Source organism: Crocuta crocuta, unplaced genomic scaffold (assembly GCF_008692635.1).
Source record: "Crocuta crocuta isolate KB4526 unplaced genomic scaffold, BGI_CrCroc_1.0 scaffold118, whole genome shotgun sequence".
NCBI classification, from domain to species: domain Eukaryota; kingdom Metazoa; phylum Chordata; class Mammalia; order Carnivora; family Hyaenidae; genus Crocuta; species Crocuta crocuta.
In genome coordinates, this window is record NW_027551558.1 from 10,324,856 (window position 1) to 10,350,789 (window position 25,934).

Sequence of the window (25,934 nt, forward strand, 5' to 3'; positions counted from 1 at the left end):
TAATACCTATTCTCCTCAAACTGTTCCAAAAAACAGAAATGGAAGGAAAACTTCCAAACTCATTCTATGAAGCCACCATTACCTTGATTCCAAAACCAGACAAAGACCCCACTAAAATGGAGAAGTACAAGCCAATATCCCTGATGAATCTGGATGTAAAAATTCTCAACAAGATACTAGCAAATCAAATTCAACAATAATTAAAAGAATTATTGGGGGACCTGGGTGGTTCAGTTGGTTAAGCGTCTGACTTTGGCTCAGGTCATGATCTCACAATTCGTGGGTTCGGGTCCCACATTGGACTCTGTGCTGACGGTTTGGAGCCTGGAGCCTGCTTCATATTTTGTGTCTCTTCCTCTCTTTGCCCCTCCCTCACTTGTGCTCTGCCTCCCTCTCTCTCTCAAAAATAAACAAACATTAAAAAAACTGAAAAACAAATTATTTACCATGATCAAATGGGATTTATTCCTGGGTTGCAGGGCAGGTTCGGTATCCACAAATCAATCAACATAATATACTGCATTAATAAAAGAAAGGATAAGGATCATATGATCCTTTCAACAGATGCAGAAAAAGTTTTTGACAAAATACAGCATCTTCATAAAAACCCTCAAAGTCGGAATAGAAGGAACATACCTTAGCATCATAAAAGCCATATATGAAAGGCCTACAGCTAATATCATCCTCCAAGAGGAAGAACTGAGAGCTTTCCCCCTGAGATCAGGAATGCGACAGGGATGTCCACTCTTACCACTGTTGTTCAACATAGTACTGGAAGTACTATTACTAGCCTCAGTAATCAGACAACAAAAAGAAAGACAAAGTATATAAATCATTAAGGAAGAAGTCAAACTTTCACTCTTTTCAGAGGACATGATACTCTATGTGGAAAACCAGAAAGACTCCACCAAAAGACTGCTAGAACCGATACGTGAATTCAGCAAAGTCACAGGTTACAAAATCAGTGTACAGAAATCAGTTGCATTTCTATATGCCAATAATCAGGCAGCATAGATATTAAGGAATCAATCTCATTTACAATTACATCAAATACTATAAAATACCTAGGAATAAACTTAACCAAAGAGGTAAAAGATCTGTATGTTGAAAACTATAGAAAACATATGAAAGAAACTGAAGACGACACAAAGAAATGAACAGTCCATGCTCATGGATTGGAAGAACAAATATTCTTAAAATGTCAATACTACCCAAAGTAATTTACACATATCAATGCAATCTCTACCAAAATAACAAAAGCATTCTTCACAGAGCTAGAGCAAAAAATCCCAAAATTTGTATGAAACCAGAAAGACCCAAAAAAGCCAAAGTAATGTTGAAAAAGAAAAACAAAGCAGGAGGCATCACATTTCTAGACTTAAGGTATATTACAAAGCTGTAATCATCAAGACAGTATAGTACTGGCATAAAAACAGACACTAAGATCAATGGAACAGAATGGAGAACCCATAAATGGACCCACAAATATATGGCCAACTAATCTTCAACAAAGCAGGAAGAGTATCCAATGGAAAAAAAGACCGTCTCTTCAACAAATGGTGCTGGGAAAACTGGAAGGCGACATGCAGAAGAATGAAACTGGACCATTTTCTTACACTATACACAAAAATAAATGCAAAATGGATGAAATACCTAAATGTGAGACAGGAAACCCATCAAAATCCTACAGGAGAAAACAGGCAGCAACCTCTTTGACCTTGGCCACAGCAACTTCTTACTTGGCATGTCTCCAGAGGCAAGGGAAATAAAAGAAGAATGAACTGCTGGGACTGCATCAAGATAAAAACCTTCTACACAGTGAAGGAATCAATCAACAAAACTAAAAGGCAACTGAAGGGATGGGAGAAGATATTTGCAAATGACATATCAGAAAAAGGGTTAGTATCCAAAATCTGTAAGGAACATACCAAACTCAACATCCAAAAAACAAATAATCTAGTGAAGAAACGGGCAGAAGACATGAATAGAAACTTTTCAAAAGAAGACATCCAGATGGCTAACAGACACATGAAAAGATACTCAACATCACTCATCATCAGGGAAATAAAAATCAGAACCACAATGAGATACTACCTCACACCTGTCAAAATAGCTAAAATTAACAACCCAGGAAACAGCAGATGTTGGCAAAGATGCAGAGAAAGGGGAGCCCTCTTGGGGCACCTGGGTGGCTCAATCAGTTAAGTGTCTGACTTCAGCTCAGGTTGTGATCTCATGGTTCAAGGGTTTGAGCCCCACATCAGGCTCTGTGCTGAGAGCTCAAAGCCTAGAGCCTGCTTCAGATTCTTTGTCTCCCTCTCTCTCTCTCTGCCCCTCCCCTGCTCATGCTGTGTCTGTCTGTCTCTTTCTCAAAAATAACATTACATTTTAAAAAAAATTTATTTTAAGGGAAGAAACCTCCTGCACTGCTGGTGGGAATACAAACTGGTGCAGCCACTCTGGAAAACAGTATAGAGGTTCCTCAAAAAATTAAAAATAGAACTACCTTACAACCCAGCAACTGCACTATCAGGAATTTATCCCAAGGATGCAAAAATCCTGATACAAAAGGGCACATGCACCCAAATGTTTATAAGCAGTGCTATCAACAATCTCCAAATTATGGAAAGAGCCCAAATGTCCATCAACTGATGAATGGATAAAGAAGATGTCATCGTTTTTTGGCCTTTTGGCTAAGATCAAGGGTAGAAGATGTCATGTGTGTGTACGTAGACATCTACAGACACACACACAGGAATACTGCTCAGTGATGAAAAAGAATGAAATGCTGCCATTTGCAACAACATGGATCAAACTAGATTGTATTACGCTAAGCAAAATAAGTCAGTCAGAGAAAATCAAATACCATAATTTCACTCATATATGGAATTTAAAAAACACAACAGATAAACATAGGGGAAGGGAAGGAAAAATAAAAACAGAGAGGGAGGCAAAATATAACAGTTTTAAATACAGAGAACAAGGTGAGGGTTGCTGGAGGGGAGGTAGGCAGGGTTATGGCCTAAATGGGGGATGGGCATAAAGGAGGGCACTTTTTGGGAGGAGCACTGGGTGTCAAATGTAAGAGATGAATCACTGGATTCTACTCCTGAAACCAGGACTACACTGTATTGGAACTAACTTGAATTTAAATTTTTTTTTTTTTCTAGGAGAGAGAGAGAGAGACAGCATGAGCAGGGGAGGGTCAGAGAGAGAGGGAGATACAGACTCTGAAATAGGCTCCAGGCTCCGAGCTGGCAGTCAGCACAGAGCCCGACGCGGGGCTCGAACCCACGAACCGCGAGATCATGACCTAAGCGAAAGTCGGATGCTTAACCGACTAAGCCACCCAGGCACCCCACTTGAATTTAAATTTTTAAAAAATATGGGCGCCTGAGTAGCTCAGTCGGTTAAGTGTCTTACTCCAGCTCAGGTCATGATCTTACAGCTTAGGAGTTCAAGCCCAGCATCAGGCTCTGTGCTGACAGCTCAGAGCCTGGAGCCTGCTTCAGATGCTGGATCTCCCTCTCTGTCCCTCCCCCACTTGTGCTCGGTCTTTCTCAAAAATAAACATTAAATAAATTAAATTTTAAAACAATTAAGGAAGGCTGCAACCTAAGTGGCACTTGATGGCTTCCAGAGAGCTGATGTAGCCAAGGGAACGGCAGGTAGGCTTCATGCAGGTGCCAAAGGGAGACCAATGGGTCCATGAAAGACACAGGGAGGACAATCAGGCTACACTATAGAAATCCCTGGAGTACTTTAGAGAGGAAGGAATCATAGATCTAAATCTGCGGACATGGGACTGTCCACATTATATTGTTAAATGCAAATTTAACTCCTTCACAACAGATAATCTTATTTTTTATTAAAGATTATATAAAAGTCTAATAAGATGCAAAATAAAATTTAACTGAAGGTTGCAATCCTTCAGGTAACTTTTTCTTCCTTATACGCTTCTGTATTGTGTACATTTTTTCCCCAAGAACTTGCATTATTTTGTAAGCAGAAAGAACAAAGCTATTTCTGTTTGTGTTAAAAGGAGGAGACAGCCAAAATTGGAAATATTTGCAGGCAGTCAGTCAGGGAAGGTGAGAACATGAACTTTATGATCAGGAGGTTGATGTGGCCCTTGAAGAGTAGATTTTCATTTCAGTGATGGGAGTGGAATCCAGGTGAAGCCTTGGGATGTTGAGGTTTTGCAAAAACCCCAAGAGCCTTTGGTAATGTTGGCCAGTGCCTCTCTTTTCAGAACAATGAATTCCCTTTTCCTACCAACCAAATACACAAAATAGTGCCAGACCAACTGGAATAGGGAATGACTCACATAGTCAAGTGGAGATTCTGCCCAAGGTTGGGTCAATACCTTGGCTGGCTTGATTGCATACCCCTGGGGTGATCTGACTTGAGCATATTATATAGATGCTAACAATCCACTTAAGCAACACAAATATAGGGTAATCGTGGTGCTGTAAAGATAATCTTCCTTGACTGATCAAAACGAGCTCACTTCACTTTGTAATACTTCACTTTACAGAACTCACTACAGCTTATGATCACTACTTATAATGTGTCTTCCTGTTGATTATCTCATTTGTTCCTTATACTCCCCTGAGGCAGGTGGGCCCGAGATCATTAGCTCCATTTTATAAGTGAGGAAACTAATAATTTAGATAGAAGTGACTTGCCCATGTGGCAGCTAAGTGCCAGAAGAAATCTTTACCTAAGGGTCAGCCCTCTCTCCAGGGAGCCACGTGTGGCCTGGGAGTCTTCATAGTGCTCTGACTGCAGCAAAGTCTGAGGTGAGTTTAAGTCAAAGAAATAGCCACCTTCACAACATGTCCTCAGGGACCCATAGTGTGCTTACAGGTCCTGCTCACATTACCTGCCTGGGACCACTGTCACCTTTCTAAAAATTTTCACCCTTTCTGCTACTACTTTTTTTAAATGTATGTATGTGTGTGTGTATTTTTTGCTTAAAAAATGCTGTTTATTATAGAAATTTATAAAATAAAGGAAAATGTGAAGAAAAAAAATATTACCCAGAGATAATTACTGTTAACATTCGGTGTGTCATCTATTCCTGGTATTTTCTTGATCAGTCCTTTATCACACAAGCTCTTATCTGACTGTTCTTACTTCCTAAAAGTAACTGGGAACTGAGAAGAACAGAGTCTCCACAGGGCCAGGGCAGAAAAAATTATGAATTAAATGCATGCTATTTTGCTTGTAATATAGGCAGTGAGTTTTTCTGGAGGATGGATTGGTCTTCCTCCTCTTGTTATTACATGTGAATCATATGGATAACATGCCTCAATTGTCATTTCCTGAGTCTCAGTGTGAAGATATTTTACTCAACAAATGGTAAACAGTTCAAGGTCTAAATAATAATGGTGAGCAAGCACTATAAATACTCCAGACCATAAGGTGATACCTTTAGTCAGCATCACATAGCTCTCCTCTGAACTCCTTATAATTAATCGAGTGATGATTAACAACAAATCATCAATGGAAATCCTTTGAATCACCATATCTTACCTTATTAATCCAGATCCCACAAATATCCCAGCAGCGGAGAGCAGAGCCACCATGCTGTTGACCACATTTGGGTTTTGGACCATACCAAGTAGCACAAGACTTAGAAATTCACCGATTAAGTGGGGAACCAAGAGAGCAGCAGAGAAATACCCAAATCTGGCAACCTCAGGATATAAGCCCAGAGTCCTAGAAAAACATAAGATCGTTAGTTTCCTCCCAAGGGTTATTTAATAAAAATACCCCACTTGCCTTCTATGAATTAGCCCGTGGTGGTTAGTGGGTGGGAAGCATTTGCAGGATAAGCCAAAGCCCCCTTTGAAAGGCCTTTTTGGAACAGAGCCAACAGTGGAGACCATTCATTACCACACATTGTTTCTGTTGGCTCCAACTTAGTGTGCCTTTTCCTTTTAGAGCTCCTTCAGTTCTCATAGGAAAATATTAATAGACAGTGGTCACAACTAGTGCGATAAATAGATTGTTGAACTCTGCAGGCTTCTCTAATTAACCATGTTCTGCCTAGTTAGCGCTGCTCCTACCCTAGCTAACCTACTCTGCCAGTGCTAAGGGCTCACTCCTTGGGCTTCTCTGCCCCTCCATCCCTGCACTTGATCCCTGTCATGTGGGGTTGCTGCCATCGTGAAAACCCTGCACTCCCTCCATGGACTCCATTCCATTCTTGTCTTTTATTCTACCAGCCCCTTCCACTGATTTGATCTTCATTTTCTTATAAACATTCTTTCTCTTTCTCCCCTATTATTGCCAAGTTGATCCTATCTACTTGCTCCTTGACTTCATGTCACCTGATTCCACCATGCCTACCCTGCTGTACTCAGGAAATGTGATCTGTGAATTATCCTATTTTGCTATAGTTTCATCTATTCTCCATCTATTGGTTTTTCCAGATGCTGTTATTTACCATATCTTAAAATATCCATTCCCTGAGCCTGATAACCCTGTGAGCAATTGCCTTCTCTTCAGCCTACCCTACGCCACCAAGCTTCCCAGGCAGCATCTGTGTCTTCCATCTCCCTCCTTGTTCCCTTGTGAATGTGACTTGCACCCCCATCAGTGTATCAAAGCTCCTTTCTGGAAGACTGCCAATGACCTCCTAAATTGATGCCTCATCTCCTCGGACCTCTGCAATATGAATGGGTTTATTATACTTCCTTGAAATGCTCTCCTCCCTCAGCTTCTCTGATGCTTCCTGGTCCTACTTCTCCTTCTACCTCTCTGACCACCCTTCCACTTCCCACACACTGAATGTTCCCCCTAAGGTTTACACATGGGGCACCTGGGTGGCTCAGTCAGTTAAGCGTCTGACTTCAGCTCAGGTCATGGCCTCATGGTTCGGGGGTTCAAGCCCCATGTCGGGCTCTGTGCTGACAGCTCAGAGCCTGGGGCCTGATCCTCAGTCTGTGTCTCTCTCGCTCTCTGCCCCTCCCCCACTCATGCTCTGTCTCAAAAACAAAGAAACGGGGGCACCTGGGTGGCTCAGTTGGTTAAGCATCCACCTTCAGCTCAGGTCATGATCTCATGGTTTGTGGGTTCGAACCCCACCTTGGGCTCTGTGCTGACAGCCTGGCTCTTGCTTGAGATTCTGCCATCTCCCTCTTTCTCTGCCCCTCCCCCACCCACATTCTCGCTCTCTCGCGCAAAAATAAAACATTAAAAAAAAGAAACGTTACAATTTTTTAATTAAAAAATAAACATTAGGTTTGCACTCAAGACCACTTTCTCCCCTTCCAGTATTCTGTCCTATGAAATCCATTCCCAGGCCTTTACTCTCTCTTTTTCTTTCTGCTGCAGTCTCCCACCCAAACCTCAGCATGACGTGTCTAATCTGGTATCCTGTAGCATACCAGATGCAACATGTTCAAAACCAAATCTGTGCTCTTTCCTGGCGAACCGAGTCAAGATGTTGTCACCATCTCATTCCCTCAGGTGGAAAACTCAGGCATTATCTGTGACCTTACTACCAACAAGTCCATAGTTCCTAAGCCCATTTGATTCTACTTTCCTAGCATTTCCAAAGGACTCCCCTACTGTTGCCACTGCTCCTCAATCAGTAGGGCCTCTGCCTCTTCCACAGCCTGCTGCCAAGGCATGCCAGCCTCCCTCTCTAGAGTCTGTCACAGATGGGTCACTCACTGGTTTAGACTTCTCTCCTAGGTCCCATCCCATTATCAAACCCACTTCAGCTCCTTAGCCTGGCATTTGCCACCTCACCAGAGGGGCCAGTCAGATCTTTCACTACTCCTTCCAATCCTTCATTCCCACGGCACAAGTGCATCTTTTCTTTGGAAAGGTCTTACGTGGTTTTGCTCCTGAACTTATGCCCCTGCTCCTTCTTTTCCTGGAATGCCCTTGCTCCCTTTTCTATTCATTAGAATGCTGCTTATCTCTCAAGTTGTCCTTCAAGAGTTGCTCTTCCTATTCAACCAAATGGGCTCTTGGCCTCTTTTTAATTAGCTGGGATTGGGAAGATAACCCATCTGTACCTCAGTTTGCTCACCTAAAAACAAGGATAATTATAGTACCACCTTTATAGAATGGTTGAAGGATTATATGAGTTGATATATTTAAAGCTCTTAGTGCCTGACATAAAGTGCTCAATATGTTAGCTGTTATTATTGTTACATTCCTCAGCATAGTGACTGTGCTTCTTTATAACACTAATCTTATACTTTCTTGAATTAGTCATCTGGAGATTTATGTCTGCAATCCATCATAGGAAATGCTTTAGGGCCAGATGTATTTTGGAATATGGCAATTTACAGATTTTGGAAAGTCTATACACTACACAGACCGTACTTATCACAAGTGGAATCAGGGACTTCACCTGTAACCAAGCACATCAATATGTCTGCTAAACAGGAGTGCTGATGTACAAAGAACATCATGTGGGTTCACATCTGATTTTGCCACTGAATTCATGTCAGTCATGCTGTGAGAAGAATTACAGATACATTCTAGCTTTCAGAGATGTTTAAGTTTCAGAATTGCAAGCCTGAGGGCAGCACCTCCTCTTCACTCCTCTTTGAGTCTTCTGTCGCACCTCATATTGTGCCTGGTGCTTAGTAGGCATTCAACATTGCTGTCATTTACTCAAAGTGTTTGCTACACTGCTAACAGCTATGCTACCACTGGAATGGATTCTTTTTATATCTGACTTTAATAAAAAATAGTCATGACCTGTATGCTTACACTGCCCTGTTATCTTAAATCTTGCAGAACTAACTTTCTCATGGGCAGTGTTTCAAATACTGTGTGGTCTTCAAAATCAGTGCTTCACAAATTTTAAAGTGCATATGAACCACCAGGAGGATCTTGTTAAATGCAGAATCCAATTCAGTAGCTGGGCCTGAGATTCCACATGTTAAACAAGTTCCAAAGGATGGTCTGTGGGCTACACTGAGTAGCAAGAGTCTAAATTACCAAGGTCTTCAATTTTCAGCCAACTTTGATTTACTCAAAAATGATCAGGTTATAAAAATCTGCTCCTGGATCATTCAGTCTGAACTAGACAGGCTCATGCTTTACATCATAGATTAGAGTCCACATGTTCTGTCAGAGAATGAGGCTCCAGCATGTCCAGCAGGGAGGTCCCTGCCATCGCCCTCAGTGGGGAGCCCAACCTCTTGCTAACTCAGAGCAAGTGGCTTTGCCTCTGTCACTCTCCAGAGTGATACCGACTTCCAAGCACCTGCACCAAGACCTTCCCAGTCTTCGTCTGGGAACTCAAACTGAGAAGGCCCTGGTTTGTCTTTTACTTATGTATCACTTAATTCCTAATAATTATTGATATCATATATCACGGGTCTGACTACTGGCTATGTTAGGAGCACCTGTATTATTTAGGCACTCATGAAATCCCATGGCTTGAAGACAACATTTCAAGAACTGCCTGAAGTTCTCCTGGGATGACAAGCTGGGCACATTTACACTACTAGAGTCACAGAATACCAGGTAATGCCCCCATCTTTTCTTAAGAGAAAGCCATAGGGATTAGGGAAGATATTTCTCCCTATGACGATAAATCATGCAAATAACTCTACACATCTTCAGATTTATATCTTTTAAAAGCTGTAAGAAACAAAAAAAAAACCAAAAAGAAGCATTGTCTATAAGCCATCAATCAAAACCTAACAGTATCAGGGATGCTTCATGGCTCCCCAGTGCCTCTTCCCATACCCATTCTTCCATTGTTCAAGCCCCCTCACACCAGCCCAACTGCTATATTGCAGGTGGGTCAGCTGAAATGTCAGGCAGAGTTGCCGTTCCAGCTGACAGGTGCCTGGAACCTTGCTTAATGTTGAGCCATGCTTAACAGCTGCTTGCCACCTCTACCCCTGGGTCCCAGCTACTTAAGAGCAATCTTCTCCGGCCTGGCTCTGCTGCAGATGTGGGACGTGCCAGTCCCTGGCACATGTAGTCCTTCTGGTCTGCTCTCAGGTCCCATGTAGCCTCCAGCTGGGTTCTTTTATGTCCTGAAGAACAGGACATTGTACTAGACATTGATGGGCAAAGACAGACCTCCAGGGCCCAGAGCAAGGACTTGTCCACCCTGGAGCTCCCCCTCCATCAGGCCCAGTGGCCATCTGGGACTCCCCAGGAGGCCTGGCCCAGAAGGACTAAACACCTTTGAAGAAAGCCTTACCAGTAGCACACACTGCTGAACAGCATGGTAGCAATGACACTGAAGGGGAGGACGTGCAGCACATAGGCCAGCAGCATCTGCCACTTCTGGTACAGGCCATCTTGGCTCTCCTGGTCGCTGACAGCTCGCAGCACAGGAACTGGGCAGGGAAAGCAGGTTTCAGAAAAGCTGGTCACCACACAGCTAAGGAAGGAGAGCTAGCCCAAACAACCTGAGGCTGCACGATGGGGACCAGCCGGGACTCCCTAGTCCCAGAAAGAGGGGAACCTGCCACCCATAGAACTATAAATATATTCCACCACAGAAATATACTCTACCTGAATTACCATATGGTTGCAAAGGCTGTCATAATTTATTTCCTTCTCTCTAAAAATCAAGGGAAGGGTGTCACAAATTCAAGAACACACTTACAAAAGGACCATGAATGATGTGAGGTACTTTGTCCTCTTTCTGTGCAGGATTTTGGCACAGAACATCAGGCAACTAGGTATTGCTTCTGAATTCTCTGAGTTTGAAAATTAGGTGCTGGCTATCCTAAAATAGGCTCCAAAAAGAATTTAACAGCGCAAAGTTGGCAGATATCTGGGTTCCCAGGCACTGTACATCCTAATGGCCAAGATAGGAATACCAGGGATGACCTTTTTAAAAAATAACCTTCCCAAACCCTGCCCCATCAGTAGCTCATAACTTCGTGTTTCCCTGGATACTTAGACCCTCAGAAAGATCTACCTGGTGAACTAATTCACACTCAGATATCAGTAACTCAGTAGTTACCGTTCCCCAGGGAGAGAATCTGGAGACAGCCAAGTTCAGCTCAGCAAAATACCCTTATTTCATGGAGTGCTGCAAGGTGCCAGATGGAGAAAAGAGATGTTCAGGAAGAGAGGAAGTGCCCCCCCCCCGCCCGGCCCTAGGCATGGGCACGTACACAGATTCACAGCGTTGAGCATGCCTGTGTATGGGGTGGCACCCACAAACTGGTATAGAAGACCCACGCGATCCTGGACAGCACCCTTCAGCACATCATTCTGGACCCGCAGAAGGTAGAAAATGACGAACAAACCCATGATCAGATTCTGAACAAGACGCATAATCACTGCCAGCTTATTTCTCAGTAAGTTTCTGGTCACTCTCCTGAAAACCAAACAACCCCATTTTAATTCCTTTTCTTTCATTGGTGGATGTCTAACCACCTAAAACGGGCTGAGGCTCTTACCTCAAGAGAACACTCAGTTTAGAGAGAGCTCCAGGAGAATCTTTGGTTTTAAAAGGAATCACTGGCAATGTTTTCAAGTGTTTTGCTCTTTCAATATTCTCCAAGGTTTTGTGATAAATTGCTGATTCTTTGTAGGCAGATTCAATCATCTGGACTCTCTTGTAGGTTTCTATTTCCCGTTCTTTGTTTTGGGTATCCACTGATGTCAGGTCCACTAATTTTTTCCCAAAAGAAGTCATCAATGAGTTTTTAAATGCAAATATATGCACAATAGCTTATAATACATGTTTCATCATTGATTCCAGGGTACTAGCCCACCTATAAAATCAGAATGTTTTCTGTTCGTGCCCACCTATAAAATCAGAATTATTTTAAGGTTACCTGCAAGGCCTTGAGGATACAACTGGGGCTGCTGTGAGAATTTAGAAGCTCAGCTATTTTTCTCTGACAAAGTGGATGTGCACCCATTTGAGAGAGATCCCCCACCTTACATTCTGAAAGATCACCTATCAGATGGCACATTAAGGGACCTAGCCAAACTAATTCCTTAAAGAGTGAAAACACCAAAACAAAACCGAGAACAAAATCCACCAGTGCTGTTGACATCCAGGCAGAAATCTGAGATGATAAAGTTTAATAAATATTCATAACGGGAAAGGTGAAAAAAAAACTTACTATAAAAGTCAAAAGGGTTTGAATGTTCAGGACAAGGGTAATTGCAGCCATTGAAGAAATCAAGCATTTCCACTGGTGTCCCACAGAAAACCAGCTCTCCGTAGCTCAGAATGGCGATTTTATCAAAGAGCTGATTGGAAAATACATGGTGTTAGTGTATAATCAGGTTATCATATTCTTCTGGAGAATAAATTTCCAAGCAGTGAGTCCTTGATTATCTCAGTCATGCATCAGTATTCTGACTGTTCCCACTGGAGACACACAGAGCGTGTCCCTACTTTTTTTCCAACCTGGGTTGCCTCTGTGCACAAAGCTGTATCCAGCCTGGGTTCAGCATCGTATCTGGGGCAGAGGAGAACTCGTGGAGCTGGTCAGTGGACCTGAGTTTTGAATCCCAGTCGTGGCACTGAGTGACCTTGGACAAGATGTTCATGTATTTAATCTCAGATCCTTGTCTATAAAAGGCAAATAATATGGGGCACCTGGGTGGCTCCGTCGGTTAAGCGTCTGACTTCGAATCAGGTCATGATCTCATGGTGCGTGGGTTTCAGCCCCACATCAGGCTCTGTGCTGACAGCTAAGAGCCTGGGGCCTGCTTCAGATTCTGTCTCCCTTTCTCTCTTCCCCTCCCCTGCTTCACTCTCTCTTTCCCTCAAAATAAACAAACATTAAAAAAATTTTTTTAAAAGGCAAATAATAGCTCCCTAACAGTATCCTGGGAAGATGAAGTAAGATTTTTGGAAGGAAATCTATATGATTTAGTGGAAAGAAACAACCTTTGAAGCCAATGGGACCATGAATGCTACTTCCAGCTTCTTTACTGTGTGGTACTGACTCAATTTGGCATTATTTCTAAATCTCCTTCTTCTCTATTATATAACAGTACTGATATCCACCTCATAGGACTGTTGTGTGCACTAAATGAGTTAGTGCAGAGAAGGTATTTGGTACACGGTAGGTGCCCTTCCCATATCAGGAAGCCCATATTGGCTCCAACTGCTCTGGCTGACAAGTATTAATCTCTCCTTCATGATCCCCATCTCAACACACACACATCTACCCACCTCTGATGAGTTAAGCAGGAACAAGAGATGTCCCTCTCACCTCGAAGAGCTCAGAACGTGGCTGGTGAATGGTGATAATCACAATGCGGTCCTTGCGAGCCAGCTCTGCCAGGACGACAACGATCTGATTGGCTGTCATGCAGTCCAGGCCTGTGGTGGGCTCATCAAACAGCATGACCTCTGCAGGCAAGGAAGGGTCAGGTTTCTGAGTCACTAGGCTTTGGACTCTAAATTCAGAATTTTATTATTATTTATTTTTAATATAACTTATTGTTAATTTGGTTTCCCAACAAGTGCCCTCCTCAATGCCTAACACCCACTTTCCCCTCTCCCCCAATCCCCATCAACCCTCAATTTGCTCTCTGTGTCTGAGAGTCTCTTATGGTTTGCCTCCCTCCCTCTCTGCTTGTAACTATTTTTTCCCCTTCCCTTCCCCCATGGTCTTCTGTTAAGTTTCTCAAGATCCACATATGAGTGAAAACATAATGGTGTGTTTCTCGGACTTATTTCACTTAGCATAATACCCTCCAGTTCCATCCACATTGCTGCAAATGGCAGGATTTCATCCTTTCTCATTGCCAAGTAGTATCCCATTGTATATACAAACCACATCTTCTTTATCCATTCATCAGCTAAAGGACATTTAGGCTTTTCCCATAATTCGGCTATTGTTGAGAGTGCTGCTGTGAACATTAGGGTACATGTGCCCCTATGCATCAGCACTCCTGTATCCGTTGGGTAAATTCCCAGCAGTGCTACTGCTGGATCACAGGGTAGTTCTATTTTTAATTTTCTGAGGAACCTCCACACTGTTTTCCAGAGAGGCTGCACTAGTTTGGATTCCCACCAACAGTGCAAGAGGGTTCCCATTTCTCCACATCCTCACCAGCATCTATAGTCTCCTGATTAGTTTATTTTAGCCACTCACTACCTGTGAGGTGGTATCTCAATGTGGCTTTGATTTGTATCTCCCTGATGATGAGTGACATTGATCATGTGTCATGTGTCTGTTGGCCATATGGATTTCTTTGGAAAAGTGTCTATTCATGTCCTCTGCCCATTTCTTCACTGGGTTATTTGGTTTACAGGTGTGGAGTTTGGTTAAGCTCATAATTTTGCATAGTTCTTTACGGAGATGTCCCATCCCATCTTACCCCATGCAAACAGTATGCTGTGAGAAGAACTGCATGTAAACTGGCTTTTGGCCCAAGCCCAAGAGAGAGAACCTGGCCTAAGAGGACCCAGCTCCCAGCTGCAGAGGACATTTTGGCTTTAATCCTTGAGGGAACAGGCAGCAACAAGGTCAGGCCTCTCACATGGTACTGTGGACTGTTGGGGCTCTGTCCAGAGGACCAATGACAAGGAATGAGGGCTGGTGAGCAGGCACCAAATTGTTTTCAAAAGGTTGAGAGGAGGCTGGTTAAAAAGACATAACCTCGCCTCATGTGGAGCTCTTTCCAACACTGACAGGGTCTCTGTGCTGCCAAAAACTTTGACCCATAAAACAAAGTCCGAGGTGAGACAGGGAGTTAGCTTCTTTAGAGGGTTTAACTGTGGCTCTTTCTACCCAGAAAGTGAGAAGGGCTCTTAAGAACATCTCTCTTTGTCTTCTGGTGATCAACCACCATCTGAAGAACAGGTCTGCCTCAGTGTAGTATCCAATGCAGTATGGCCTCTTCTAGATGCATATGTAAGTGCTGCAGTTCCCCCAGTGGTGGGGAGAATGACCAAACCCAGCAGGAGAGGCAGGTGACTGGCTACCTCATCTTGATACTTCTCCCTCCAAACTGCACACTTTTTTGTGTATCAAAGTCCTGCTTTAATTCCTGCCATTGCATTATTACCTCTAGTCACACCAAAACTCACGGTCTTTCCACAGCACACACAGTGGTGCTGCTCTAGTGAGAAGTCAGGATGGCCAGGCCCGTGTGTTCATGGAAGACCTTCACTGAACATTAAAATGCAAATGCAGTGTTTCCAAGTCTAAGAGCTGTTTTGTACTTGGATGGTGGGATGGCATCAAGAACTACATAGTAAGTATTTCCAAAGAAACTGGGTCCCCGGTTTGAAGTTAGTGAGGTCAGTTCCACACAAACCCCTTTCCAAATGGAGACTATGAAAAAAGGGACTGAAAACATCTGCAGACGTATGGCAGAAACCAATGGAAGATGGGCAGCCGCCAGTAGTTCTGAGTCCCACTTACTGGGATCCTGGAGGAGCTGGGCTGCGATGGAGACCCGGCGCCGCTCACCACTGGAAATTCCCCCAAGGTTGTAATTGCCAATCAGTTGATCTGCCACGTGGCTCAGGCTCAGCTCCACCATGACTGCGTCCACCTGTTTGAGACATAGAGTCCGGGAAGGCTGGTCACTGCTGGGCTGCAGCCCTAATTCATTGCCTGCAGACAGCATGGGAGAGGCAACAACACACTGCCCTGGAGTGCTCAGTCACTGTCACCACACCCTAGGGAGAATGTGCCTATGATGATAAAATCCACTTTGGTCTAAATCATACTACATGTATCAGATTAAAACTACGTAGCTGTTTTTCAGAAGTCTCTAGAGCAACAAAACTGTTTACATTTGTTTCAGGGAAATTCACCAGGGAACAATGGAAACTTCATTGGACCCCTATTTTCAAATAAAACTTAAAAAAAAATTTTTAATGTTTATTAATTTTTGAGAAGGAGAGAGAGAGAACACGAACAAGTGGGGGAGGGGCAGAGAGAGAGGGAGGGAAACAGAATCCAAAGCAGGCTCCAGACTCTGAGCTGACAGCACAGACCCCAACGCAGGGCTTGAACTCACGAACCATGAGATCACAACCTGAAGCTGGATGCTTACCCAACTGAGCCACCCAGGCGCCCCTATTGGGACTCCTATTTTCAGATGCTGCATTAAGTCCAGCATACAGAAAGATTCCCCAAAGGCATAGTTACACTATAGCTTTTTAAAAATAGATTTGTGGGGCGCCTGGGTGGCTCAGTCAGTTAAGCGTCCAACTTCAGCTCAGGTCGCGATCTCACAGCTCATGAGTCTGAGCCCCAGGTTGGGCTCTGTGCTGACAGCTCAGCGCCTGGAACCTGCTTCCGATTCTGTGTTTCTCCCTCTATCTGGCCCTGTCCTGCTTGCACTCTCTCTCTCTCAAAAATAAACATTTAAAAAAATGTCTGGTTTTTGAAATTTTATTATAATAAATGTTTTATATGCCAAAAAAAATCTAATTTGGTTTGAACTAAACCTGACTACTCTTACATAACCCAAATGAGTCCTGGAGTCCCACATGGCCCACTCTCAGCGTGGTTTTGCATCAAATACAATCCAGCTATCAAAAGTAAGTAAAAATAATGCCAATTCTTTATTTGAATCTCTTTAAAGACTTTCCTGGGGACCCAGTTTATTATCTACAGCCATACTTCATGTCCTGTCCCAGTTCTCCTCTACTTCTCTTAGATTCTGCTGCTCCCTGAGACCCTTTTTACTGCTCCTTCTCAACTTCCCGACAACAACTAGAAGAATTCTGTAAAGAGAAAGTTGGCCTTTAAATGGCCCTCCCATTCCTTCTTTCCTTCCTCAAGTTAGCCCATCTTCAGAGACTCTCAAAACTCTACTTCTGGCTCTGCGTTGCTTGATTACCCCTATCTACATAGGGCCCTGGGGAAAGCAGCTAGAAAGAGACTGAAAATACTTACATATATGGTAATGAGTTGCATTCCCATATCTAAAGAGATTGTGTTAGTTCTATCATGAAAAAAGAAACAAAACACTGCATTAAAAAATAATAACAGGGGTGCCTGGGTGGCTCAGTCAGTTGAGCTTCCTACTTCAGCTCAGGTCATGATCTCACAGCTTGTGAGTTCAAGCCCTGCATCAGGCTCTGTACTGACAGCTTGGAGCCTGAAGCCTGCTTCAGATTCTGTGTCTCCTCTCACTGCCCCTCCACGGCTCGCATTCTGTCTCTCTCTCAAAAATAAACATGATAAAACATATAACAACAAAGTAGGGGCACCTGGGTGGCTTAGTCAGTTAAGCACTCGACTGTAGTTTTTGGCTCAGGTCATGATCTCACAGTCGTGAGATCAAGCCCCATGTCGGGCTCATTATAGAGTGCAATGCTTTCTTGAAATTCTCTTCTTCCCTCTGCCCTCCCCCACTCATGCTTGCTAAAAACTTAAAAAAATAACAACAAAGTAGACTGGAGTAAAAAAGGAGATGATTTGTGGAACAAAGTTCCACAGGAGCCAGGAGTGGAATCAAAAGCATAGATGAAGGTTTGACCACAAGAAGGAATATATCTCAAGTACATCCAAATGAATAACGAGGTTAACAATGCATAAATAAACCAGTATGATGATCTACTTTGGAAAAAAGAAAGGTCTCTTGCCATCAGAGCAGAAGGATCCTGGAACTGAGTTCTGCTTGACATGTCGAGGCTGATACGCTCACCCCCCAGGGGAGCTTCCTGAGCCTCCCTTTCATCTGCTCTGCAACACCTAGAAGAAAGGAGTAAACTTGCCTTTCTGGATCAGAAGGGATAGAGAGAGGAGGCATTTATTTAACCTGTTTCAGATGTCACATGCTCTGTCCCAAAGCCTCTCTCATGAAGGAACCCTTGGGATTATTGGGATGCATTGGGATCATCAATTTCTATGCTATGTGTTCTCAGATAAACTGACTCATTCCTCACATCAACTCCAGGAGAGATGTGTTATTATTCTGTTTATTATAAGGGAGGAACAGATGCTCAGAGAGAAGCATAACTTGCCCAAGGTCACACTATTAGCAAGTGACAGAGCTGGGACTGAGAGGGTTGTCTAGATTCTCAAGTGGCGCATGAAGCACAAGGTTTAGCCCACAGTCCAGCAGACACGGCCTGCCCATGTCAACCACAGCTTTATGTTCGTGTTCCTCAGAGGAAAGGTCTGCTGTGCTCTGCTATTATCACCATTTTCTTCTCCCTAAATTACTTTGTCCAAATTTTACACTCTGTGGACTAGATTTGCTTAGAAAGTACTTTCAGGCAGAGAAACCTTTGCAGGACTTTTAGGGGCTGCCAGTGCCAAGAAAACAGTTTCCTGGGTGGGGCGGGGGGCGGGGGGNNNCCCTCAACTTACTGTAAGGCATCCATGAATTTTCTGAATATTTATATGTATGTGCATTTTCTGGGGAAGAGATCCATGGCTTTCTCAGATTCATTCTCTCACTGGGATATGTGACATAAGTAGATCACTAACTCAGAAGAATCAGTTTATGACATCACTTCTCCCACCCTGGTATCTTCTGCCCTTTTTAGAAAGAGAAATACTAAAGCAAGCAGAGAGGAAGTCCGGAGATGGACTCATCTGTCACTCACTGTCAAGGCTAAGTCACATGAACATGCCTGGGCTTCAGTGTGAGCTGAACTAGACCTCCATCTTTTCTCATCACAAGGGGGCTCAGGAGATCCCAGGAGCTCAGGGAGGCATGACAGAGCTAGACAGCCTAGGTTCACATCCCAGCTCTGCCATTCCCAATTGTCTGATCTTAATCTTGTGTGTCAAGAGATGCCTCCCTCATAGGGTTGATGCAAGAATAAAATGCAATACTGTGTGTGAACAAAGCCTGACTAATGCCAGCCAGCTAGGACAGTTCAGAGTACAGACACACCTTGTTTCACTGCACTCTGCTTTATTAGGCTTCACAGACAGTGCATTTTCTACAAATTAATGGTTTGTGCCAACCCTGTGTCAAGCAAGTCTACTGGCACCATTTTTCCAACAGCATTTGTTTATTTCACATTTCAATAAAGTATTTTCATTTTTTAAAGTTTATTTTTATGTATTTTGAGAGAGAAAGAGAGTGAGCAAGCATGGGAGGGGCAGAGACAGAGGGGGAGACAGAATCCCAAGCAGACTCCACACTGTCAGCACAGAGCCAATGTGAGACTTGAACTCACTAACCGTGAGACTATGACCTAAGCCAAAATCAAACGTCTGATGCTTAATTGACCAAGCCATGTAGGTGTCACTAAGACATTCTTAAACTAAGATGCGTACATGGTTTATTTTAGACATAATGTTACTGTACACCTAACCGACTACAGTATGGTATAAACATACTTTTACATGCACTAGGAAACCAAAAAATTCACCTCACTCTATTGATTTTGGTGTTTGCTTTACTGCAGTCGTCTGGAACCATGCCTACAGTATCTCCAAGGAATGCCTGCAGAATAGAATAGCAAGAACCTTGCAATGCATTCTGAGCACTCTAAGGTAACCTCCAGGGAAGAGAGCTAGGTATCCTCTTTGAGGGCCAGGCCCCTTGCTAAGACTCCTCTGGAGTAAAAGCTATCCTCCAGCATGGTCTAGGACTCTCAAACAGAAGAATGCTCTTTACTTACCCGGGCATTTTATCTAACAAATCTACTGGGACTTGGGACACGGTTTAGACCTAATTCCACTCTCCAAGCCCTGTCTGAAAGTCCAATGCCAGGGGCAAATTGAGCAAGTTCCTGGGACAGACCTAGCAGTGCCTGATAAAGATGGAGCACCCTCAGCTGAGATGTGGAGGATTTCTGGGGTGCCCCAACAGCACTAAAGGCAGCCAGCCTTGGAGTCTGGACTGCAGATATAATTTGTGTGCCTGGGAGGACTGTGGCTTTGCTGAAGCCTCTGAGGCAGATGTTGCTGGTCTCCTCTGGTGACTCTGAGGGCCTATTTCCCAAGGGAAGTGTGTCAGCCTTCCCAAGGGAAGTAGATGGTACACCTACCTACACACCCTCAGTCCCTGTGGGTTTACATCTGACTGTTTCTAAACTAGATACATTTAAAGAAACAGACTGAAACCTAGAAAGAGTTGACAAGTCAACAGATCATTAATTTAATCCAGTTTGGATGAGGCATGTTCAAAATACTTCAAAGAAAGGAGAAAAATCTCAATAGGGCTACACAGCAAAGTACAGTGAGGAAAATATTTATTCAAACACTGAAGTCCTAAAACAATCCATCCAACAGAAATATAATAAAAACCACATACATAATTTAAATATTTTAGTAGTCATTTTAAAAAGAAACAAAATTAATATAATTTACTTAACCCAATGCAGTCAAAACACTACCATTTCAATCTGTAACCAGTATTTTAAAAATAAGGTATTTCACTTTTTTTCCCCCAGACTAATTTCTAAAAAAAATCTGTGTGTTTCCCACTCATAGCACATTTCAATTGGGCTGGACCAGGTGTCAAGTGCTCAAAGCCACAGGTGACCAGTGGCTGCTCCAATGGGTGGCACAAATCCCTACTAAAGAGGTGAAGAGTGAAGGGGAGGAATAGGTAAGTAAGTGGAAGGAAAGGGGGTGCAGAGCCATCACAGGGTGATCTCCTACGGGACAGGGCTACAGAAGGCCAGATGCTACCCACCTTCTTCTGGAGGAAACCTGGGGAGCAGCGGCGGACAGCCAGCAGTGCCGCATAGCGCAGAGTCTCCCGCACGGTCAGGTTGCTCAGCAGCGTGTCACTCTGCGAGAGAGGGAGGCATCAATGTGGCAGTGGCAGAGACCAGGCTGCAGTGGCAGGGGCCAGGGGTGTGCCCACCTGCTGGACATAGGAGAAGCAGTTCTGGAATTGGTCCCTGTGCAGCAGCTGGCCATTCACGAACACCTCCCCAAGGAAGGTCCCCTTGCGTCTCAGCCTCCCAGACATGGCATCTAGCAGCGTGGTTTTCCCCGAGCCTGGGAGACAAAAAGACAAGGCCCAGGAGGACTCCCTCCATGAGGCATTGCAAGGCCATCCCCAGACCCTCTGGGGGCCCCTGGTCTAGCACTGAGTTGCTCTCTCTTTAGCCTCCTGGGTCAAATGCTCGTGGCACCAATGAGTCTTTCCAGCTTGTCTGGAAAAGTCACAGAGACGAGGCATTTCTTTTATCCCAGTCAGGACTGGAGGGGCTCTGTCTGCCTGTTTATCTGCTTCTAAAGCTGTTCTGAGTTGAAAAGGAAAAAATAGGATTAGAATAAAAAGAAAGCCTAGGTTCTTAGAAATGTTTGGATCTAGCACATCTAAATTTCTTTCTGCACTCAGCTCCCCCCACCAGGGATTATCTAGTGGTTCCTGAAAGTAGGAAACATTGCCTAGAACCTTGATAATCAAATGTGGTATGAATACCAGCAACATCACCTGAGCACTTGTGATGTTGAATGTAGAATCTCAGGCCCGAGCCCAGGCCTGCTGAATCAGATTCTTATTCCTGTGTGTGTGTGTCTGTGTGTGTGTGTAAAATATATACTTTTTTAAAGTTTTTTTATTGAGAGAGAGAGAGAGAATAAGCCGAGGAGGGGCAGAGAGGGGAACAAAGGATCTGAAGACGATCCTGTGTTGACAGCAGATAGCCCAATGTTGGGCCTAAACTGATGAAACATGAGATCATGATCTGAGCAAGAGCTGGATGCTTAACAACTGAGCCACTCAGGTGCCCCTAAATATATTTTTTAATGTTTATTTATTTTCGGGGAAGGGGTGGGGCAGAGGGAAAGGGAGAATCCTAAGCAGGACCTGCACTGTCAGCGCAGAGCCTAGCACAGGGCTCCATTTCATGAACAGTGAGATCATGACCTGAGCTGAAATCAAAAATCAAATGCTTAACTGAGTGAGCCACCCAGGTGCCCCAAGATTCTGCTTTTTAATAAAAATCCCTGAGTAATTACCATGCATATCAGAGTTTCAGAAACCCTAACTGGTCAAGTCTTTTGGTAAAATCAAGTTGGCCTCAGCCTACACTGAGAGCCTTGGGCATAAGCCAGCTGGTTGTCACTAACAGCTTTCCCTTGGTTTCATTTTTCTAGTGTTAGAGATGAGGTGATACAGTTAGGATAAGACAACAGCTGGCCCCTCGCTTTCATACTGGACACAAACTACATGAGCCCAGAGAGTCAGGATGCGTTAGCAGGGCCAGGCTGCTAAGAAGTTAATAGGTAAGAGGTTCTGAACTGCCTAAAAAGATAGCAAGAGAATTCTACCAAGGATATGATGATTTATGCAAAATCAAAGAGATCTTTTATTCAAAAACTGTAAAGAAATTGCTTGCTGCTGTGAGGAGTACAAAGATGAGTGAGCCAACTCCATTAGCAGTGGGGTTCTTACCTAACCCATGGGGTGACCAAGCTCAGAGGTAGCTCCAGAATGTTCAGTAGAGGTCAGTGTGGGAAAAGAGGGGAGGGAATGTTAAAAAAAACAAAATGTGACTTCATTTGGGTTGTCTTTCAAAACATGCTCTGAAATTTCCTAGTCATGATCCTAGGCCTTGTATGTGGTTCCTCTAACTAGAAGCTTCCTTGGCCTTCTGTTTCTGGATTTCAACCTCAGTTCTGACAGAAGCTCCAAATATTTTGGGGTCTGGATTCCAGTCCCATCACATCAAAACTGGCCTCCCTGAGGTCATCAAGGTTGCCTCCTTGCTGCTCTATCTGGTGGGCCCTTTTCTCCCAGAAGCATTTGATACTGTTGCCTGCCTGGCTCTATAAATCTCTCCCCCTTGGCTCTGATGCCACTTCATCCTCTTTGTTTCATGCTGCTGGTCTGGCTGCTCCTTCCCAGCCTCCTGGGGGTGACACTCAGGGTTCCCTCCTGGGCCTTCAGCTCTTCTCACATTATCCACTCTCACTAAGCAACAATGAGCACCAACTTACCAGCTAGCATGCAGAGGAGCCACTCTGCACGTGGACTCTCCAGCCCTGCCCACGCCCTCAGAGGATGGCAGCCCTGCAGACTTCTGACTACAACCTCATGAGACACCCCAGACAGAACTACCCAACAAAGTCACTTCCACATTTCTGACTCATAGAAACTCTGAGAAATAATAATGATTTTTATTGTTTTAAGCCACTTAGTTGTGGGGTACTTTTTACATAGAAATGGATAGCTAAACTCTTTTTAAAGACATTTCAACTTTATTACTTATTAACTCATCAGTCATTGACCAGCAGGATGAAACAGTTTATTCAAAAAAAAGAATAGAAGAGGGGCGCCTGGGTGGCTCAGTCAGTTAAGCATCCGACTATGGCTCAGGTCCTGATTTCACGGTTCGTGGGTTCGAGCCCTGCGTCGGGCTCTGTACTGACAGCCAGCTCAGAGCCTGGAGCCTGTTTCAGATTCTGTGTCTCCCTCTCTCTCTGACCTTCCCCTGCTCATGCTGTTGCTCTCTCTCTCTCTCTCAGAAATAAATAAAACTTTAAAAGATATTTTTTAAGATAAATTCTTCAAAAAAAATACAAGAAAAAAATGGCTGTACGAAACTAGTATGTATAATCAGTGGAAAATAAAAGGTCAATAAGATGCGGGGTGCCCGGGTGGTTCATTCGGTTAAGTGTCCTACTTCAACACAGGTCATGATCTCATGGTCTGTGGGTTCGAGCCCCACATCGGACTCTGTGCTGACAGCTTAGAGCCTGTAGCCTGTTTTGGATTCTGTGTCTCCCTCTCTCTCTCTGCCCCTTCCCTGCTCATGCTCTGTCTCTCTCTCACTCTCTCAAAAATAAATACATATTTTTTAAGAAATTTTAAAAAAAGAATAAGATGCAAAGCTAGACACAAAAATGCCTAGTACCCTGGAATATGACACCAAAAGTACAAGTAACAAATGAAAAAATAGACAAACTGGACTTAATGAAAATATAAAAATTCCGCGCAGTGGAAGACACTATCACCACCATAAAAGGGCAACCCACAGAATGGGAGAGATATTTGCAATCACATATCTGATGAGGAATTAATATCCCAAATATATAGAGAGCTTTTAAAAACTCAGAAACAACAACAGCAACAACAACCCAATTCAAGATTGGGCAAAGGACTTAAATAGACATGTTTCCAAAGAAGATATATGAATGGTCAATAAGCATGTGAAAAGATGCTCAACATTACCAAGCATTAGGGAACTACAAATTAAAACTGCAATGAGATACCACTTCACACTCTTAGGATGGCTACTATCAAAAAAATGGAAAATAAAAAGCATTAGTAAGGATGTAGAGAAATTAGAACCCATGTACAGTGTTAGTGGGGATATAAAATAGTATATTCACTGTGGAAACAATAATAGTTCCTCAAAAACTTAAAAATAGAATTACCGTATACAGCATTTCTACTTCTTGGTAGAAGAAGTAGGAGAATTGGGAGCCTGGGTGGCTTAGTTGGTTGAGCATCTGATATCAGCTTGGTGAGTTCAAGCCCCAGGCTGGGCTCTGCGCTGACAGCTCAGAGCTTGGAGCCTGCTTCAGATTCTGTGTCCCTCTCTCACTCTGCCCCTCCCCTGCTCATGCTCTATCTCTCTTTCTCTCTCAAGAATAAATAAAACATTAAAAAAAAAATAGAAGAATTCTGCTTCTTGGTAGAAGAATTGAAAACAAGGTTTCAAACATATTTGTATAGATACATCTTTACTGCATGATTCACAACAGCTAAAATGTGGAATCAACTCAGGTATCCATTAATGGACGCATTAATGGATGAACAGAGCAGCAAATATGGTATAGATACCAATGGAATATCATCCAGCTTTAAAAGGGAAGGAGATTCTGATATAGGCTACAACATGAATGAAACTTGAGGACATTATGCTAAGTGAAATAAGCCTGACACAAAGAGACAAATACTGTATGACTCCACTTTATGAGGCTGGGTTATCAAAATCATACAGACAAAATATAATGGTGGGGCTGGAGGCAAGAGGAATGAAGTGTTGTCACTTAATGAGCATAGAGTTTGTTTTACAAGATGAAGAGCTTTGCAAGAGTTTCACAAGATGGATGGTGGAGATGGCTGCACAACAATGTGAATATATTTATTCACAATGAATACTGTACACATTGAGCTGTACACTTAAAAATGACTAAAATGGGTGGTGCCTGGGTGGCTCAGTTCGTTAAGCATCTGACTTTGGCTCAGGTCATGATCTCACAGTCCCTGAGTTTGAGCCCCGCATCGGGCTCTGTGCTGACAGCTCAGAAAGAGCCTGGAGCCTCCTTTGGATTCTGTGTCTCCCTCTCTCTCTGCCCCTGCCCTGCTCAAACTCTGTATCTGTCTCAAAAATAAAATAAAAATATTTTTTAAAAAGTGGTTAAACTGGTAAATTATGTGTACTTTACCACAGTAAAAAAAAAAAAAAAAAAAAAAAAAAAAAAAAAAAAAAAAAAAAAAAAAAAAGAAGAAAGAAAAGAAAAAGAAAAAGAAAACAAAAGGTTAATGCCCTACAGAGCAATAAAATCATGACCTTTGGAGTTATCTTCCCTAAACGGACAGAAATTGTTTATAACTAAATAGTCCTCTACAAGGGAGCAAACAGTTCAGGGTCTAGATCCCAACTGATAGCAAATAATGAGTCAATTACAGTTACCCTCCTCTGGAATGTTGGGTGACCCTACGCTGGCTTACATTAGAGCATTCTGTTGTGAGACTTTGAATGCCTAAGTCTTCTTTTGCTTCACTAATAAAGATTTGACAAACAATGCTATGTTAGGTAAGACACCAGTGAAATCATATGTCATTCTGTGAAACGCTAACTAATTGTTAAACGCTAACTTATTAATAGAATTGATTTGTTTACCCACATATTCAACAAATAGTACTAATCACCTACTGTGTGGCTAGTCCTATTCTAGTTGTTGAGAATACAGGAAGAAAACAAAACAGAACAAAACAAAACCTCCCACCGTAGGAAATTTGCAGTCTACCGTGAATTCGTGGCCAGTATAAGAGGATAGACATTGTTATAAAACCATGATTACATATCATCACAAACCAGCCTATGAGCT

At 43.2% G+C, this 25,934-nt stretch overlaps 1 protein-coding gene across 1 annotated transcript in view; it reads right to left on the minus strand.

Annotated features, from left to right (window-relative positions):
• The window catches only part of ABCG5 (ATP binding cassette subfamily G member 5), a 33,971-nt gene that overhangs the window by 4,248 nt on the left and 3,789 nt on the right, over nucleotides 1–25,934 (minus strand). Inside the window, exons 3-11 of the mRNA XM_077749194.1 lie at nucleotides 20,725–20,861; nucleotides 20,551–20,649; nucleotides 15,354–15,486; nucleotides 13,191–13,330; nucleotides 12,087–12,216; nucleotides 11,412–11,625; nucleotides 11,124–11,329; nucleotides 10,196–10,334; nucleotides 5,539–5,724 (exon numbers count right to left, since the gene is read on the minus strand). Of these exons, the coding sequence (XP_077605320.1) occupies nucleotides 5,539–5,724; nucleotides 10,196–10,334; nucleotides 11,124–11,329; nucleotides 11,412–11,625; nucleotides 12,087–12,216; nucleotides 13,191–13,330; nucleotides 15,354–15,486; nucleotides 20,551–20,649; nucleotides 20,725–20,861 (1,384 nt within the window). The remainder of the gene's footprint in view (nucleotides 1–5,538; nucleotides 5,725–10,195; nucleotides 10,335–11,123; nucleotides 11,330–11,411; nucleotides 11,626–12,086; nucleotides 12,217–13,190; nucleotides 13,331–15,353; nucleotides 15,487–20,550; nucleotides 20,650–20,724; nucleotides 20,862–25,934) is intronic.